Here is a 17,758-nt window from a genome sequence, read left to right on the forward strand (position 1 = left end):
CATGCGAGGAGGGTACAGGACCCATGGCGATTGACACTTATCCTCCCACTCGTTGGGTGAGTGTGGTGTGTGACCTTCATCCCTGGTTTCTCTCTGTCGTTAGTGTGCAGACTATTTAAATAGCGTCTCACCTACTGGCTCATCCACAGAACAATCATAAAACCCTCAACAGTTATACAAAAGACTAAAAAGTGAACAACAAAGACAAACAAAATCGTGTCTGAGGGGCGACACAGCCCAGCCACAACTACAAGACACACTACTACAACACAAGGAGATGCATAATAACCAGATACAAAATGATCACAGAGACACAAAACGATCACAAAGATGCATTATGCAATGGTGACTTACATCATATGACAACAAAAGAGACACAAAACCAGCACAGAGAGACAAACGACCAGAGGCGCAAAACCACCATGAAGACACACTGAATAATCAAAAAGAGACGCACAATAACCAAAAAAGATGCACAAATGACCACAATGTGCCACAAAATGACTACAAAGTCGTGCAAAATTACCAGACTGACAAAAAGGCCTAATAAGAGCAGATTAAGGGACCCAAAATTACCAAAAAAAGAGACAAATGACCACAAACACACAAAGTCACCACAAAAAACTCACAAAACAACAACCACAAACATCTTTTCCTTTTACACGTGTTGATAACTTGACACACACAGCAGCTAATAAATAAAGTGACCAGTGTAACCTGCAGTGGTGTACACACAGTATATACTGTACGTATATAAACACAGTGTGTGTGTGTGTGTACAGGCTGAGAGTCAGATGAAATTAAACTTTATTGATCATTGCAGCAGCGAACACTAACAGGATTCAGCAGATAGGAACAGAAAAGAAAAGCCAGACGATCTGAGAGGAAGGTGATGTTTGAGTTTCATGCTCGTCTGAGTAAAAATGAAACGTGCAGAACGCAGCACCTCCGACCGTACATACACTTCACATTCAAACACGTGTGCAGCGGTTTCTTCTCGCCACTCTCTGTCTGTTTTGTGGGACTTAAAATTATTAAGAGGACACACTATAAAAAATATGTAATTTTATCCAAACCTGTATTTGTGAAAAATTATTTTTTACTTGTAAATAACTTCCAAGTCATAACTGGCTGCGATGTTTCTGACTAAAGAACACGGACGTCCCTGAAAACCGTAATTAAGCCACATTTACAGGATGTAGTTTATTTTTAAACTTTCTCATCAGAGTGGCAATGACGTGAATGCGAAGTCGTAAACGTGGAAATCGCTAATGTCGTTTATCATCGGTCCCGTGCAAAGACTGTAAATAAAGATGAACGACGCCTCTTCACGTTAACAAATTAAGCCAATCATCTGGATTACGGGCGCCGCCATCTTGCAATATTGATGTTTGAGCAAGTATCACGAGTCAGTCTCAGCTGTCAATCATGGCGTCTCATGAACACTTGAACAAACTTCAGTTTGATAAGAACGATCTAAAATGACAGAAAACATATTTGACACACATTTTTGGTCCATGTCCCATCTGCTAACATGGAGAAGGCAGGGTTTATGACTTATACTGCAGCCAGCCACCAGGAGGCGATCAAGGGGATTTGGCTTCACTTTTGGGAGCTGCCATGTCATCCACCTTTATTTACAGTCTGTGATCTGTGATGTAAACGCAACATGGAAAACCTATTTGAAAATGTTAAATTCATTAAACGTTTGTGGTTTTTAACATTGCTCGTCTTTCTGGTTTGTTAAGAGTTAAAATAAACATTTTTTATCCCAGTGAACCAACATGTAGTGCAACTTTAAATGAAGACGAGTCAGACTCTGAGGAGCCCCGTGTCGTCATGTAAACACAAATACATTATTATCAATATACAACACAAATATTAAAAATATCATCACTGTCTGCCAGAAACCTCGTCCCCTTAAAAATCCCCAAAGCAGGAAGAGACAGAAGTCGTCGTAGTAACTGATTCAGGAATATAAACAATTAAAATAATTATAATGAAGTCATAAATAAAAATGCCAAAACTTTAAAACAGCTTCTCAGATATTTCCTGGTTTATTGTGTCATCTATGTTGAATAATAAACTGAATCTCTATGTTCTCGCAGCTTGAAAATCTTACATTTTATTGACCAGATTTAACTGTGATGAAATTAAATGTTGTTGAAGCCTTAAAACAGATTTCAAAAGATTTAATGTTGTCAGAGGAGAGTTAAACCTGGTGGAGCTGCGTCGAATTTTCTAAAAACATGTATGACATGAAAGCGATGACATATCAATGTCACAGACACCCCCCCCAGTTACGAGCTGCTTTATCATGTTCACCTCTGGATGAACTCTAATAACTTTGGTGATCCTGCAGCGCCACCATCAGGTCAAGTTATTTGAGCCTCAGATCATGAACATAGAAAATAACATTACGTTATTTCTCAAGAAACATAATATTTTTCTTAAACAGGTGAAATTATCTCACATCTTTTAGGAAAACTTAGGAAAACTAAACGACTTCTTTCTAGTGATTTTTCTCAAAAACAAAACGACAGGATGAATAAACGATCTTTACATTAAAGCGTCTTGAGTGGGTTTTTTTGTGCAAATTGTGACGAGAGGATTTTTAAGTGCAGGGTTTCTGAAAGACTAGAGAGAGAGAGCGAGAGAGAGCGAGATAGAGAGAGAGGAAGGGAGAGAGAGAGACAAGCAATAAATATGTCGGTTAAATAGCCAAAGAGTTTAGTGATTACATGAGCGGCTAAAAGCAGGCAGCAAAGATCACGAGCATGATGCAAAAAGTTCGGTAAATTCAAAACGTTCTTCGTGTGTTTTTTCAGTGCATCAAGCATATTTGACATTCTCATACTTAGTGTTGAGTGAAAGTACCTCAGATACATTACAGAGCTTTACATCCATCACTTTAACAGTCCAGAGGATGGATAGAGGATGAGGAGAGGAAAGGAGGAGAGGAGAGGGAACAAGGAGATGAAACGCGACGTCAAGCAGAGACGAGGAGAGGAGAAGAATGGAAAAGAGAAAATAAGAAGAATGAAGGCAGAGGAGAAGTGGAGGCCAGGAGAGAGGTAACAAGGAAACGAAGAGAGAGGAGGAAACAAGGAGATGACATAAGATGAAGCATGGCATCAATAGAGGAGGGAAAAAAAGACAAGGTAAGAAAATAAGAAGGAGAGAAGGTCAAAGGAGGAGAAGTGAAGTACAAAAGAGGAGGAGGCAAAGAAATGAGGATGAAAGAGGAGGAGGGGAAACAAGAAAAGGAGTGAAGAAGCAAGTAGGGGAGGACAAAGAAGGTTTATAAAGAAGTTGTCAGACCAAGGTAACAGAGAAATGAGTGTTTGGTGGAGGAGGAGGAAGAGGAGGGTGACGGAGGAGTGCGAGGTTTCAGAGAGATGAGTGTTGTGATGGGGAGGAGAGGAGACAAATCCCTCCATCCTGCCCGGTCAGAGAGCAAGGGATGAAGAGGAGGAAGGGAGGAGGAGGAGGGAGCAGCAGTGTGTGTGTTGAGCGGTGTGTGCAGCCGCTGAACGTGTTTGTTTGAACGCTGATTGTCTCCGTGCACGTAGGACCGGTGTGTGTGCACATCGCCGGGTGCGTCCGCCGCGTTCCCGCTGACGTGCGCGGCGTGTTTGACCTTGCAGTGCAGACGCAGACTGTCCCGCCGCTTGGCGCTGTAGGGGCAGAGGTCACAGGTGAACGGCCGCTCCCCCGTGTGCACGCGGACATGCTCCACCAGCTTGTTGGCTGTCCGCGTCAGGTGGCCACACCGGTCGCACCGGTACTGGTTGCCTTGGCGATGACCCTGGAAGTGAACCAGCAGCTCCTGTTGCCCGGGAAACGACCTCTGACAGATGCGGCAGCGATGCTCAGAGGTGCTCTTCTCCGGTTGGGTTGCCATGGCAACTGCTGGAGCACTGCTGGAGGAGGCGGCGGCGATGGTGGCAGGAGGGGTGATGGGGCATCTGGGAGGGTAGGGAGGGGTTAATGACCCACACACATAACATGACCCAGAAAACACACACAAGAAAGTGGTGTATAATGAACATAGAGATTCTTAAACACACACACACACACACAAACACACACACACACACGGATACAAAAGACATTCAGAGGAAAACACAGAACAAAGAGTAAAAACAAACTGAAAAAACACCAAAAAAATTTCAACGAAAACAACAACCTTTGAACGTAGCTGATACTGAAAAATAAAATAAAAATCCACCACCTCATGTCTCCACTGACTCCTGAGTCGCTGTGTAGGTGCGTGTCGGCGTGAGCCCTCATCTCTGCCTCCTGATTGGTCGAGTAGTCGCACACGCAGCAGCGCAGCGAGAAGGATCCGTGCTCCCATTGGCGGTGCTCTGTCATGTGACTCTGGAAAAGGACACGCCCCTCCATCTCAAACCCGCACACATGACACCTGGGGGGGCGGGATGACACACAGCATGTGTCACAGTAGCCATGGCAACAGATGTTTGATCCTCTCCATGTGCCACGACCTTGATGTTTGACTGCTTCTAATTCTAAAACCTTTTTAAACTAAAGCATTAAAAATCTTTGCTCTGCTGAATCTCTTTCTAGCACAAAACCTCATTCAAAGTTATATCGACTTTTCAGATTATACAAATGACTAAACTTCAAGAGCATTGAAGACAACCTTGTTCACTCCAGATGTCGAGATGAGGTTAATTCCTTTTAATAACAATCTAATAATCATGTTTTTATTTCCAACTTGTCATTAGGACGACGAGTTGTTCCAGTGAAATACCTCAAAAACTGTTGGATGGACACAACCATGAAATTTGGTTGAGACGTTTATGTTCCCTTCAAGATTAAATATATTCCCTTGAGCGATCTTCTGCAATTTATCTAGCGCCAACAACAGGTCTAAATTTATTATTCTATGTATAGTTGTGTTTACGGCTTGTTAGCCAATGTTTGCATTAAGGCTTTGCGATAAAACAATTACAAAAATTATTGCAATATAATTCTTATCATAGGAATAAAACAAAAGTCCAATATATATTGAATTATTGAAGTTTAACAACGATTGATTTACCTCCGATTGACCTCACCTCTTACAAAGTGTAAGAGCCTTCTGCACATTACCTGTAGAAGTACCTGCAGTTGGATCTCTGCTGAGGCTGGTTTGCGTTTCTGTAAGAACAAAAAAGAAAGTGTTTATATGTCCGATAAGCGATTCAATAAATAATTCTTCCGTCGCCATATTTTTCTCTTTTATCTGCGCTCCAAAATCAACTAATGATGAGTCCCTGTGGAAGTTATTATAGGTAGGGTGGACTGTGTTGTGAGCTTGTGTTTACTCAGATCTCTTCACTATCATCCCTGCTATGAACTTAAAGGGCAGAATAAATCTATAACACAGACGAAAACAGCACACTGAAAGTAAAAAGTCAAAATAGTAACACATTGAAAAAACTGCAGCCAAACTCTCCCAGAGGTGTTCATTGAATAATATAAGTGCCGTGGTTAAAATAATCTGTGAAGCTTCATCTATGGGCAGAAATTGGAATCAGATTAATAAATCAGTAATAAATAATAAAACATCTGAAAAATACCTGCTTAATATTCCTTTGCCTCTTGGCAGTGTGACACAGAGTTAACACAATATGTTGATGTGATTAAAATATTCTTTTATGAATGTTTTTGGCTTAATCACAGTGAAAAGCTGCTAAAAAACACAACCGACAATGATTTTCATTATTGATTAATCTAATGATTATGTTTGTTGATTATGTGTTTGCTCAATAAAAGCTGTTTGCTGAGTACGGCCTGGCTTTTCTTACCTGTGCACTTACATTATGATATATCATATTATCATATCATACGTGTAACTCTGGCTTTTTAGAGGTTTTATAGAAGTAAAGTGTATTATTATTATTACTGTTGGTTTTGGTCTTGTGGGATTTTGATGACAATAGGAAAAAGTTCAGCGGCCCCGTCCTTCACTGCTGAGGTGCAGCGTGTTGGATCAGTGGCTGTGTTGAGCCTTTAATCCTCACACTCTGACTGACAGTGTCATTTTTCATTATTGCATATTACACTGGGATTGGTGAGGCAGCAAATCAATGATAAACATAACACTGCTTCAGTATATGAATAAAAAAACAGTCCCGTGAGACGTCCGTCAGCGTTCAAAGATCTGCGCCTCCTCAAACTAACAGGAGCCGCTGAGCACGCTCACACACTGATGGTGATGGAGCTACTGTGTGTGTGTGTGTGTGTGTGTGTGTGTGTGTGTGTGTGTGTGTGTGTGTACAGTAAATTACCATGTGGAAGTTCCTGTTTCCTCACAAGTGAGGGGGAACGGAGTGGGTCCCCATTCAGCTTTAAAACAGGACTGTAGAAACACACATATTGTCAGAGGTCGGAGGTCAATGTGTCCGCAGGGTCCCGTTGATCGACGACAGGAAGTGACATATTACCTGCTTCTGATGGGCGGAGTCGACCTCTCCACCGGCTGACTGTTGGATTTACTGACCCTCTCTGCAGAAACACAAATGCATGGAATTACCTCCCAAACAGCTGCAAAGCAAACTGAAAAAACATATTCATTGCCCCCTGGTGGCTGAAAGTAGTAGGGATTATAAGCCTTGCCTCCTCCATGTTAGCAGATGTGATGGAAAACCAGTTACTATTTATATATTATATCAAAAATGACCAATAACAATGAATGACAAATATCCTTAATGACAGGATTAAATAAATCAATGTGACCAAGCCAAGATGTCTTTTGAAACTGGTACTCCACAATTAAGAGTGTTAAAACTTTGTTGAAAATATTTGTGAGACTGAATCGGGAGTGTGTGAAGGTGTTTGTGTGTGATACCTGAGAGCTGGTGCAGCAGCGTGGACGCCAGGTTCACCGACATGTCCTGCCACAGCACGGCCCTGAGGCACTGGTCCTCCATCTTGGCTCCAAAGAAAAGCTGCTCCTCTGCCTTTGCTCTGGAAAACACCGGGTCCATCACCTCGGCCTCAGAGAGAAGCTGGTTCTCCATTTTGACACCTGAGTAAAACTCGTCCTCCATCTTGACTCCGGAGAGAAACTTTGCTGAGGAGAAAGGCCGCTCTGCAAGTTTTGCTTTAAAGAGAAACTGGTCCTCCATCTTGACTCCAGAGAGAAGCTGTTCTCTCATCTTTGTCCCAGAGACGCCATGAAACGGAAACGTGCTGGAACCAGAGGCGACGCCATCGCCCGTCTTTGAGCCGGAGCCGTCAGTGAAGAAGCTGTCTTCCATCTTCAGGCCTAGGAGACACTGTTCAGACATCTTGCTTTCGTGATGCTCGTTTCTGTGGAGACCCTGGTCTTCTGATTTGATGACGAGATGGTGGTTGGCCATCTTTAAGGAAGATGAGGAAATCTCTTGTGTACCTGGTCGATCACGGATGAGGTCAGAGACAGCCCTTGTGTCAACTTCCATTGGCTCTTCTTCTTCTTTGATCCTGACGTCATGGCAGTTCACTTCCTGGCGTTCTGTGATTGGTGGGAAATCTGTCAGTCTGTGAGGTCAACTATGAATCCTGAACATCACTTCATATTAAACAAAACTTCTAAGGCAAATTCTACAGTAATTGTATTTCTATGACTTCAGACCAACACACACACACACTGTACCTGCCAGTTTCCTCAGCATGTCTGAAGCCAGCGTGTCCGTGGTGGCGTTGCCATCGGGTGTGTGCGTGAGGGATGGTGGCTCAGGACTCGCCCCAGGGCCGTCTGGGGAGAGAGCGAGGCCCGGCTCGTCCTGCTGCCCGCCACGCACCTCCAGCAGAGCCTCCCGCCGCTGAGGCTCCGCCTCCATTAGGATCCCAGGGGGCACCTGGGCCTTCTGGGTGGCCTCTGAAGAGAAAAGTTCACATTACAGCACATTGACTGTACATGACTCACAATGACATATTCATATACATGACAAAGGTGTGTGGACACACTGAATTCTGAATCAATCATTCTATAACTATATATAAAGTCACTGATCGTCTTTATATACAGGGAGTTATTTTATATATATTGTTGAGAATTTGGATTTTTGCAGAGGTTGCGTATGTTCGTTGTGAGACTTTTTTTCCATTTCAGAGACAAATCGATCAATCGAAAAATTATTTATGAATTAAAAATAATCATGTTTTGCAGCCCTATGCATTGAGTCATATATATATATATATATATATACACACAGTGTATGTGTGTGTGTGTGTGTGTGTGCTACCTGACAGCTTGATGAGGAGGTCTGACGCCATCTTGGTGCTGACATCAGGGCTGAACAGAGAGGTGGCTGCTGGGAAAGGGCTTGAACCTTCGGCGTGTGTGTCCTGTGTGCGTTCAGCATGTGTGTTGGACACACTTAGTGAACGAGCATCACCACCAACACTACCACTGGTGTGTGTCTGTGTGTGTGTGTTTGCAGGGTGTGTGTGTCGTTTGGCTGCATCAGAGGGAGGCTGCAACACACTCGACCCACGCTTCATTTTCCGGCGTGCGAGTGTGTGTGTGTGTTTGTAAAAAGAGAGGGAGTCAAAACTCAGGAGAGAGGAGGGCAAGAGAGAAGGAAGAGGAGGAAGAAGAGGAGGAGGAAGGTAGGGCTGCTAAAATAAGACAACTGTGTTCTTCATCATATGGAAGTGAGGAGAGCATGATAAAAGAAAAGAGGGAGGAGGTAAAGGAGAGAAAACGAGGGAGGATTTGCTCTTCAGACCGAGCTGCTGCTGCCTCTCATTGACCTGAAAGAGAGAGAGAGAGAGAGGGAGGGAGGGAGGGAGAGGGAGGGAGAGAGAGAGAGAGGGATGGGTGGAGGGAAGGGGCATGAACGAGGGGGGAGGGAGATAAAGTAGATGGATTGAGAGGAAGAGAGGCGTCGAGGACGAAGGGCGAGAGAGGACAGGGAAGAATGGAGACAGAGAGAGAGAGAGAGAGAGGGAGAGAGAGAGAGAGAGCGAGAGAGAGGGATGGGGAAGATGAAGGGACGAGGCAAAGGAGAGGAGAAGAAAAAAAAGAAGAAGGAACATGAACAAAGTGAATCTGTGAATTAATAAATTATTGAATTGAAAAAGGTCCAATAATAAGGGCACAAATCATCCCACGTTATCGCATGGTAACGGACCCTGCTGAGTCGTCTCCTGCCCTGACCTTCCCACCAATCAATCGTCAATTATGATCAATAATCATCAATGATCGCTTCCACCTGCCAACAACTGTTAGCCATGATAACTTCCTGTCGTTGACACAAATACAACGATTAACACATCAGCTCTATTTCTTATTCGAACATAATATAATTAAATATAATTGTGGTATTACACAAATAACACTTTGACTGTTAAAAATAAAAATAATAAAATACATACATTTATTATTATTATTTAATATTTCATTTTAGAAGATGTATTTCTTGTTATTATATGTGTTTAAAAGATACAATTAAAAACTAAATTAGTTACAGCCACCTGTAAAAAAAATTCTAGAATATTGAATATGAAAGAAAAGTAAATACCAATAAATAATATTGGTATTTAATATTGCATTGTAGAAGAAGTATCCCCTGTACTTATGTTATAGAATTAAAAAATCTAACTTTTGCAGGTTCAAGTTAATAACAGCCACCTGTTAAAAAAAAGCGAAAACTTGTGTTTACTAGATGGGTTTAAACAATATAATATAAATATATTTTAAAACAATGCAGGTTGAGAAATATTAAAATATGAATAGCTAATTAAATTGAAAAAAATGTATAAAATTCTGAATCAATCCACAGATTGTATTTTGATATTGTGAATGCAGGTATATTACATAAGTTAAATAGAGAAAAGAATGGAAATTAGAGCTGCAATGATTTGTCACTTAATCATCTGTTGATCAGAGGAACATTTATACTAATTAAATTGAAACTAGACATTTAATTTCAAATTTCGTAATATTTGTTACTAATGGAAAATCATTCATTAGATAAAAATGATCAAATGGAAGTTGAAACTTCTTTGATATAGAAATCAGCATACATTTAAATTTATATAAAATATGAATAACATGATGCTCGTGGCCTCGGTTCACTCTCTACCCTCATCGACCCCAGCCTCCTGCCTCCGTCTCCAGGCGACACGGTGCGGGCTCCCGCCGCCGCCGCATCCGACTCAGAGGCGACAATGACCGGGCACCAGTCTCCTCCGTGTGACCCCCTCCTCTCACTAACCTCCACCCGGCCGCCTCCCTCCCTCCGCGGCTCCCCCGGTGTCGGTCGGTCGGTGTCAGAGCCCCCGGAGCTCCGCCGTTAGCTGCTTCTCCTCCCCCCTCAACATGGCTGAACGGCCGCGGCGAGTCACAAAGTCACCCCCCGCTGCGGGACGACGGTGGAGCCGCTGACTCCCGCTAATTTAGCTGATTTCTAACGTGATTGTCTCCGGTTACCGGGAATGAGGGCAGGTGTCAGGAGCCCCGCCGTTACCCCCCCCAACCCCCCCTCCATGCAACATGGCTGAACGGTAACCCGACCTCACAGGACCTCCGGAGTCTGGCTCACGGGTCAGTTAGCATCGACTACCGGACACCGTCAGCGACAACACGCGCTCAACCGGGACCGGACGCTTCTCTACGGGCTCATCTCCCCTCCGTGACTTACCGGTACCGGGAGGGCAGGTGGTGGCGGCGGCGGCGGCGGTGGTGCAGTCCGGGGCACAGCCTGGATGTAGACCGGAGATTTCTTCCATGTTCAACTGCCTCCTCTTCTCCTCCCGGTTCTCTGACATCACGGCTCCGGTGTCGTTAACGGCGAGAAAGTAAAAGAAAAAAAAATGGAACCGGGTTCGTTTCTTCCCCCGAACCCGAGGATGACGGGTCGGTCACCGAGCAGGGCAGATGGAGGTTTCCGCCTCCTCTCCCAGTGTGTGTGTGTGTGTTTCTGTGTGTGTGTGTGTGTGTGTGTGTGAGATGCAGTGTGTCCCTGTCCACGCGCCGGATCACCGCACAAGGGCAGGACACGACGGGGGGGATCCCGGGCACACGCGCCTGTACCCGCACCGAACCCGCAGAATTAAAACCACCCGCAAATAAAGTTACGTTTAAATTTCAACCATCCGATTAGAAACCGGAGGAAACACGAGAATCTGAGTGAGGTTAGAATCTACACGGCCGGATCAACCTTTTTCATGGCCCCTGGGGCAAAGAAATTATCATTGGACACCAAAGGGACACCAGCACTTACTTGGTAATTACTTATTAGAAACCAGTAGAGACGTGTATGTACGTGTGTGTGCGCACCATATCACCGCACAAGGGCAGGACACGACGGGGGTGAACCCGGGCACAAGCAATATTAACACCGCAATTAATCTTACATAAGACATTTCAAAGAACTAATTAGAAACCAGTAGAAACACATAAGAATCTAAGTTTGGTTACTACTGTTGCAATCAACACGGCCGGATGATCTCTTTTCATGGCCCCTGGGGCAAAGATTTGGTGCTGGAGACCAAATTAACACCAGAACTTATTCTTATAAGAAACCAGTGGAGACTACAGTGGGTGTGAGGGTCGGGTCTTTGAATCTTTGAATCTTGAGGGTTACCACTATTAAACCATGACCCAGGTTTACCTATTTCATGAGTGAATGTTTGGGCCAGATGTGATTAAACTTCCTGCGGGAATTACATTGTGTTTACATCTAATCTCATCCATTTTTCTGCCAAATCTCGAAACCAACCCTAACCGTGCCGGGTATGGAGGGAGAGGTAACGGCGCCGTGCACACACGTGTAAACTCAGACTGGGTTAAAAACCACAGAATTTGAGACGATGTATGGAGCCGGAAGAGGAAATGGTTTGGCTCAGATCGCTTGGCAGTGACGAATGAGACTCAGAGAGGAGCAGTAAATTACTGAGAGTTTTTACCGTTCATGTTGAAAAAGACCCAATAAATACTAAGCAGAATCCCCCCCCCTGCCTAATTTTACCTGTTGTAGTGGTGGTAGTAGTAGTGACAGTGACAAAGTACTATTGTAAGTAGTAATCAGCGGTGGTGACAGTAGGATATTGATGAGAGTGGTATCAGTAGTACCCAGTCAAATACTGCAGTAGTATTTTGCAGCTGTGTTCATGTTGAATGGTGCAGTGTCCTAACTCAGCCTGTAGGGGGAGACAGAGACAGGTGTTTGTGAAAAGGCTGAGCTGAGACGTGAAGTAGAAGCTCTCACTGTCCCGTATATTTTATTTTGTTGTCATTGTTTTATTGTTCACACTCAGTGTTCAGCAGTAACACAGTTTGGACTTTTACAGTTTCAGCTTCTGTCTGGACCCGAAAAACTGGAAACTCTGGAAATCATAAAACTTGGATAATATCAACCCCAGTTCCTGAATTATGTTTAAATTAAGTTTTGTGTATCACACAGACAATACAGACTAAAAAGTGATTTTGAGCTCTAGAACAAAGTGTCATTTAAATCTTTGGACGATGCTAAATTTCTATATTAAAAAAGATTCAATAAAGAGTGAACTACAAAAAAAAAGTAGTAAAAGCAGCGACTCAGGAAACATTCACCAGCAAAAATAGTTGTGACTCATCTTCGGCACCTGCTCCTCTTCATCAGCCCTCATCGTCAACGTCACAGTCTCTGAGGCAGAAACACATGTTACTGTATATAAACCATCAGTGGCTATATATAAAGATGATTAATGACTGTGTATAAAGACAATCAGTAACATTTGAACATATACAACCGTGTGATAAGAAGTACGTTAAATGAAAGAAGTCATCATTGAGATTAACTTAACATTTACTTAGATTTTTTTGTCTGGTCCATGTCCCGTCTGCTAACGTGGAGGACACAGAGTTTATACTCTTTACTACAGCCACCAGGCAATCAAGACAATTTGGCTTCACTTTGGGGAGCTGTAATGTCGTCCATCTGTCTTTACAATGACTGTAAAGAAAGATGGACGAAAGAATTGTCCGACGTGTTCTTACAAAGCTTTGTAGAAACTCTTCTGGTTCATCATGTGCTCTCTGAAGATGTTGATCGCTTTGAACACGTCCATCTTGTCCTGGTTCTCTTCCATCACCACTTTGAACCTGTCCCACACAAAGACACAGTGGAAAATACGTCCAATCTTAAAGCTCTCTGGAATTTTAAACATCCTCCCTGTGACTATAAATTCTAATCGGGATCACAGGGATGTGTCTAATTCATTGGTTAAATGTGTAGGTGAAGGCAGAGAACAGTCGTCGTGACTTCCTGCTGAGCTGCTGGGTACTTGCAACTCTGCCACATTTTCGTCAGTTTCTCAGTTAAATAATATTTGCCACAGGTCATCATCTAAAATTCTAATCTTACCAATTAGTATTTCAATGTGTACGTTAATATATGTAGATTCCTAACATTCCAGTGAACATGTACCTGTGGGTCCAGGCGACCTCCTGCAGACTGTCCCTGCTCCACTCCTGATAGGAGGAGTCGACCCCAGGCATCAGCTGGGGACCAGGCTTGCGCTGCAGTAGCTCCTCAGCCAGGAAGCTACGGAGAGAGGCCCGGGCCGACAGAGCCACCAGCCAATAGACCGGCTCCTCCAGAACCAGCGAGTGGAAAGACTGGAGCGAGTGAACTGGAGCCACTGTGAGGGGAGTGGAGGAGGGAGGCTCTGGGGGAGGAGACAAGGAAAATATATAGATTCATATCTTCTTTTATTCGTGCATCCTTACTCCTCACACGTTTGGTTTTCAGCATAAACTTAGATATAAGTGGACTTCTCATTTTAACAATTTATACAATTTATAATAATTTTAATATTCTTACATTAATTATATTTATATATGTTTTTTGTTAAAAAATATGTTGCCATTTTAATAATTCACAGAAATGTTTTCCAAATGGCTGAAAGATAAAGAGAGATAAAGCTCCACATCAGCACTTTCCATCTCTACGTTTTATATAAATCAAGCTTTATGATCTATGAATTAAACATGCTCCGTGTTCGCCGCTGCACAGACTCGAGTCTGTCGGGGGTTCTCACCTGGTTCCTGCAGCTGTATTGTTTGAATGTGTCGCGCAGCAGTGAGTTTATTTCATTTGATTCCTGCAGACCACAGATCAGAACCTGAGGAAGCAGATGAGTTCGTCAAACCAGTTCTGAGGAAAAGAGCCTGAGCACCAATTGTCCTCCTTCCTGCTTCTATTACAACATCGAATTACACTGGTATCGGTGAAAACAACCCCTGATCCAACTTTCTTTTCAAATTAAAAACAAATATAAATAATATAAAATGCAATTGAAGCCAAGTCATATCCATTTAAATCAATACAGACAAAGAAACATAATAAAGAATGAAAGACATAGAGAAGAATAGGTGACCTCTGACCTCCAAAGTGCTGCTGACTCAGTGCATGTAGAGCGCCTCCTGTTGGATGTAGTTGGTGTAGCAGCGCTCCGGGATGTGACCGGACCGCAGCTCAGCAAGAAAGGAGGACGAGCGGAGAATCTCCTCCGCCAACAAGTCGCTGCGACTCCACATGACGTCAAACAAACTGACATCGGGGACAATGCCTGAGAGAGAAAGAAGAAATTCAGCGCCACCATCCGGTCACAGCTTTAATGTGAGGACGCAGAACTTTAACATTTACAAACTAGAAGTACCGCGCAGCGTTTGAATTCTTCCATCAACCACTGGATTTTCCATCCACATACATTTTTTAAATCACATTCAAGAGGCCGAAAACATCGTGAGGCCACCGTGAATTTAAACTACCAAAACCAAGGTGTGAACAGAACCTGAGACTCTCACCTGGCTCTGCCTGTTTCCATTTGATGTGAGAGTCGACGGAACTGGAGAACAACAAAATGAGGATTAGAAACAATAGGCAATAAGGGAGACACATGAAAGTGAGTTGACTCCGTGTTCACACGAGTTTTACTTTCTTATTTTCATGCATTTGCACGTTGAAGCCACCTGCAGGGATCAAGTCCTTGTTTTCAGTCGGAGAATCACTTTAAGTTAAATGTGTGAAAAAACAGCTCACCTGACTTTGATGGAGCAGATGTAGAATCTGAGTTCTCCACAGGGGGCGCTGTGCAGGTCGCCACCTAAACACAAATGCACACAACTGTTCGTTGATGCCTTTGAAGACCCGCCCCTACGCTGCCTATGATTGGTTAGCAGTCATTGGCTAAAATATTTCTAAACCACAAATTACTAATGTTTTAATCTTTTCCAAATTTAAAGTTTTATAGTTTGTGGATTATTTAACAGTTATGATAAATTTGTATCTTGTTTTTGATCATTATATTATTATCAAATAACTTTTTTACTGTACTTTTGTAAATTATCGATTTTATTAGATTACACATTTTGCTACGATGCTACCTGCTTGTTTTATGGGGATTTTCAGTACAGCAAAAAAATATTTATATTTAAAATTGTTACTTTTTGGATCCATTTCCATGCAAACGCCACCCTCCATCATCTTCCCTCTCATCTGATTGGTCCAGCTGCTGATCCTGAAGGGGGTGCTGTCGCTCCAAAATGAAGAGTTATTCTTCGCAGAGAGAAACAAGACGACTCAGGAGGATGTTGGTGATTTAGAGTAATGTCCTTTAAAGTAACGAGAGCTCGCACAAACACTACACACACACCTGTCGTACGTGAAATCCGCCCAACCAGACGCGAGTGTTCGTGTTCGCTAGCTTACGTAGAAACTGCTTCTCCTCTGGTGTGTGAAGCGACACGAGGTTACCACCTGTCTGAGAGCACAAAGACTAACACACACACACACGCACACACACACACACTCACTGAAACCATACAGTTGAAACTTGTTGAGAATTAAAACATGTTGCATTGCGTTTACTTTAGCGCTGCTCCAGGAGCTCCACACAGGGAAGAAGGCGAAGCATCTCTGCCCGAACAGGAGCCACCGAGGTGGGCATGGAGAGACTGGATCCTCCCCTGCTGACAGGACAAATATAAAACACATTAGGAGACATTCAGGAGACAAACTGCTTCACTGCTTTGTTCCCCAACTGTTCGCAGGTAAAACAATCCCATTGTTCACACTGTAGATAACCTGCGACACACTGTAAAAAAAGAAGATGACAGTAAAAACAAAAGGAACAGACGCTGCTTCTGTTTTTAATTAATATTAATAGATATTAATAGAAATTAATATTTTGATTCTTTCCAGATTAAAGTTTCTGTCATGTCTGTTTTTTTAATGAGACGTTTATAAGGATTATTGGGTGGGAAAAAATATCCCATAGTAACAAATGTCGACAGGAAAAACCTGTTGAGTGAGAGTCCACATTTCTAACCTGCAGAGAATGACCCAGTGAGGAGGGCGGTGAAGAGGAGAGCCAACACACACACCATGGATAATCTATAAAATCACACACACACAAACACACACAGTTCATACAACACACCATTTACAGTAAGAAGAAAATCCTGTGGAGTCAAACATGTTCAGATTTTAATACGGAACAAACTGACATGGTTCAAACACAGAAACACAGAGCAGATTGGAACAGTATGTGAAGATGAAATGAAGGTGAGCTAAAAGTTGATGAACCTTTCTTTCACCTTTGAGCTGCTTGAGACTGAAGATGAAGAACGACGATGAAGAGACGGAGTCTGACACGAGAGTTAAAATACGAGCAGCAGCATTATATTTGGATACATGGCAATATATGTGCATAACAATAGGATTTAAGTAAAGAATTATAAACAAATTATTTAACTTTATTTTGATTATTTGTGTTGTTTCTTTGTTCCCTTTTTTTTTATTCCCATGACTTTTGTAAAAGAAATTAATTAGGGGGACTCTCATATTATTCATCATATATAAATATTATTATTCATGCATATTATTTATCAGACCCACCTGTCCTGCTGTGACGTCAAAGTATCTTCAACGAAAACAAAATATAGCAGTTTTCAACCACGTCCTCAGGTTGGTGTGGAGCAGCAGCAGCTTGTTATTCTTTCACCAGGTGAGCGCCACACTGAGGAGACACCGGTCCAAAACCCGGATCAGTTCAAACCATCGGTCTCACCTGAGCTCCGTGCGATTGACTGATCCTGATCCACCTGAGGTCTGCACCGAGGAAGTGTGCGCAGGACAGGACGGTCTCCCATTGGCTGCGGGGGCTGCGGGGGCGGGGTCACAGATGCAGAGCTCAGGTTTCAGTAACCGTTTCATGACGTCACCTGACCGAGACCTTTCAGCACACCCATTTGTTATTTAATATTCTTATGTTTTCTTCTTTTAACTCGTGATTATGATTGTTTTATAATATGATTCAAACATTTTCTTCTCAGATTAGGACCTGAAACATCCCCCTCCTCCCCTAGACGTGTTTAGATGACATATTTACTGATGTCTATGAGTGTGTGTGATTTGGTGCAGCTTGATTGAATTTAAGTGTGTGTGTGTGGGGGGGGGGGGGGATCCTGTAGGGAGGCGGCTACAGCTGGTCTACATCCTGTTAGTTAGTTAGTGTGTGTGTCTGTCTGTCTGTCTGGGGTCTTAATCTCAAAGAAAACCCTCCATGAGAAAAGAGAAGACAGACTTTCCTCTCTGGAGTCTTCAGTGAATTATATGGTTTAAATAATCGTTAAATAACGTTATTTAAACATCATGTAGAGACATGTTGAGATGTAGAACATGTGAATTTGCAGGAACACGTCCAAAACAATGGGCTAAAACATTTTATTTGTGAATATAATGTATTTCAGTTTCATTTCTTACATTTA

The 17,758-nt window shown here is 42.8% G+C and overlaps 2 protein-coding genes across 6 annotated transcripts; both read right to left on the reverse strand.

Moving 5' to 3' along the window:
- Positions 1-2,411: 2,411 nt before the first annotated feature.
- Positions 2,412-11,237, reverse strand: LOC117751873. 5 transcript variants are annotated; one of them, XM_034568883.1, is made up of 10 exons: positions 10,644-11,237; positions 8,241-8,751; positions 7,649-7,873; positions 7,225-7,507; positions 6,860-7,149; positions 6,456-6,516; positions 6,300-6,370; positions 5,119-5,166; positions 4,235-4,429; positions 2,412-3,968 (listed from the first exon to the last, which is right to left on the reverse strand). In XM_034568883.1, exons 2-9 carry the CDS (start codon positions 8,497-8,499, stop codon positions 4,374-4,376), a joined length of 1,293 nt encoding a protein of 430 aa, XP_034424774.1. In that variant the 5' UTR covers positions 8,500-8,751; positions 10,644-11,237; the 3' UTR covers positions 2,412-3,968; positions 4,235-4,373. The 5 variants fall into 5 exon arrangements, with proteins under 5 accessions (XP_034424774.1, XP_034424776.1, XP_034424777.1 ...); XM_034568885.1 differs by having other exon boundaries at positions 6,860-7,507; positions 8,241-8,343; positions 10,086-11,237; XM_034568886.1 differs by having other exon boundaries at positions 6,860-7,507; positions 8,241-8,343; positions 10,644-11,235.
- A 1,323-nt stretch (positions 11,238-12,560) lies between these two features.
- LOC117752174 (C-type lectin domain family 2 member L-like) lies at positions 12,561-17,204 on the reverse strand. Its single transcript, XM_034569366.1, has 12 exons — positions 17,059-17,204; positions 16,318-16,382; positions 15,858-15,955; positions 15,643-15,765; positions 15,434-15,545; positions 15,030-15,093; positions 14,795-14,835; positions 14,372-14,556; positions 14,026-14,109; positions 13,413-13,653; positions 12,983-13,087; positions 12,561-12,629 (listed from the first exon to the last, which is right to left on the reverse strand). Exons 1-8 carry the CDS (start codon positions 17,202-17,204, stop codon positions 14,390-14,392), a joined length of 816 nt encoding a protein of 271 aa, XP_034425257.1. The 3' UTR covers positions 12,561-12,629; positions 12,983-13,087; positions 13,413-13,653; positions 14,026-14,109; positions 14,372-14,389.
- Between the last annotated feature and the right edge of the window lie 554 nt (positions 17,205-17,758).

The sequence above is a fragment of the Hippoglossus hippoglossus genome, chromosome 18 (genome assembly GCF_009819705.1).
Source record: "Hippoglossus hippoglossus isolate fHipHip1 chromosome 18, fHipHip1.pri, whole genome shotgun sequence".
NCBI classification, from domain to species: domain Eukaryota; kingdom Metazoa; phylum Chordata; class Actinopteri; order Pleuronectiformes; family Pleuronectidae; genus Hippoglossus; species Hippoglossus hippoglossus.

Bases quoted from the DNA above. Each gene is read 5' to 3' on its own strand.
- LOC117751873 (XM_034568881.1), bottom strand. From the start codon at position 8,499: ATGAAGCGTGGGTCGAGTGTGTTGCAGCCTCCCTCTGATGCAGCCAAA. The intron at 6,517-6,859 runs GTATCACACACA...GTGTTTCTGCAG, and splicing joins GCTGCTGCACCAGCTCTCAG to AGAGGGTCAGTAAATCCAAC. The intron at 4,430-5,118 runs GTAATGTGCAGA...CCGCCCCCCCAG, and splicing joins AACTGCAGGTACTTCTACAG to GTGTCATGTGTGCGGGTTTG.
- LOC117752174 (XM_034569366.1), bottom strand. From the start codon at position 17,204: ATGAAACGGTTACTGAAACCTGAGCTCTGCATCTGTGACCCCGCCCCC. The intron at 15,094-15,433 runs GTAACAATTTTA...ATTTGTGTTTAG, and splicing joins CATGGAAATGGATCCAAAAA to GTGGCGACCTGCACAGCGCC. The intron at 14,836-15,029 runs GTGAGCTGTTTT...GTTGTTCTCCAG, and splicing joins ATCTGCTCCATCAAAGTCAG to TTCCGTCGACTCTCACATCA.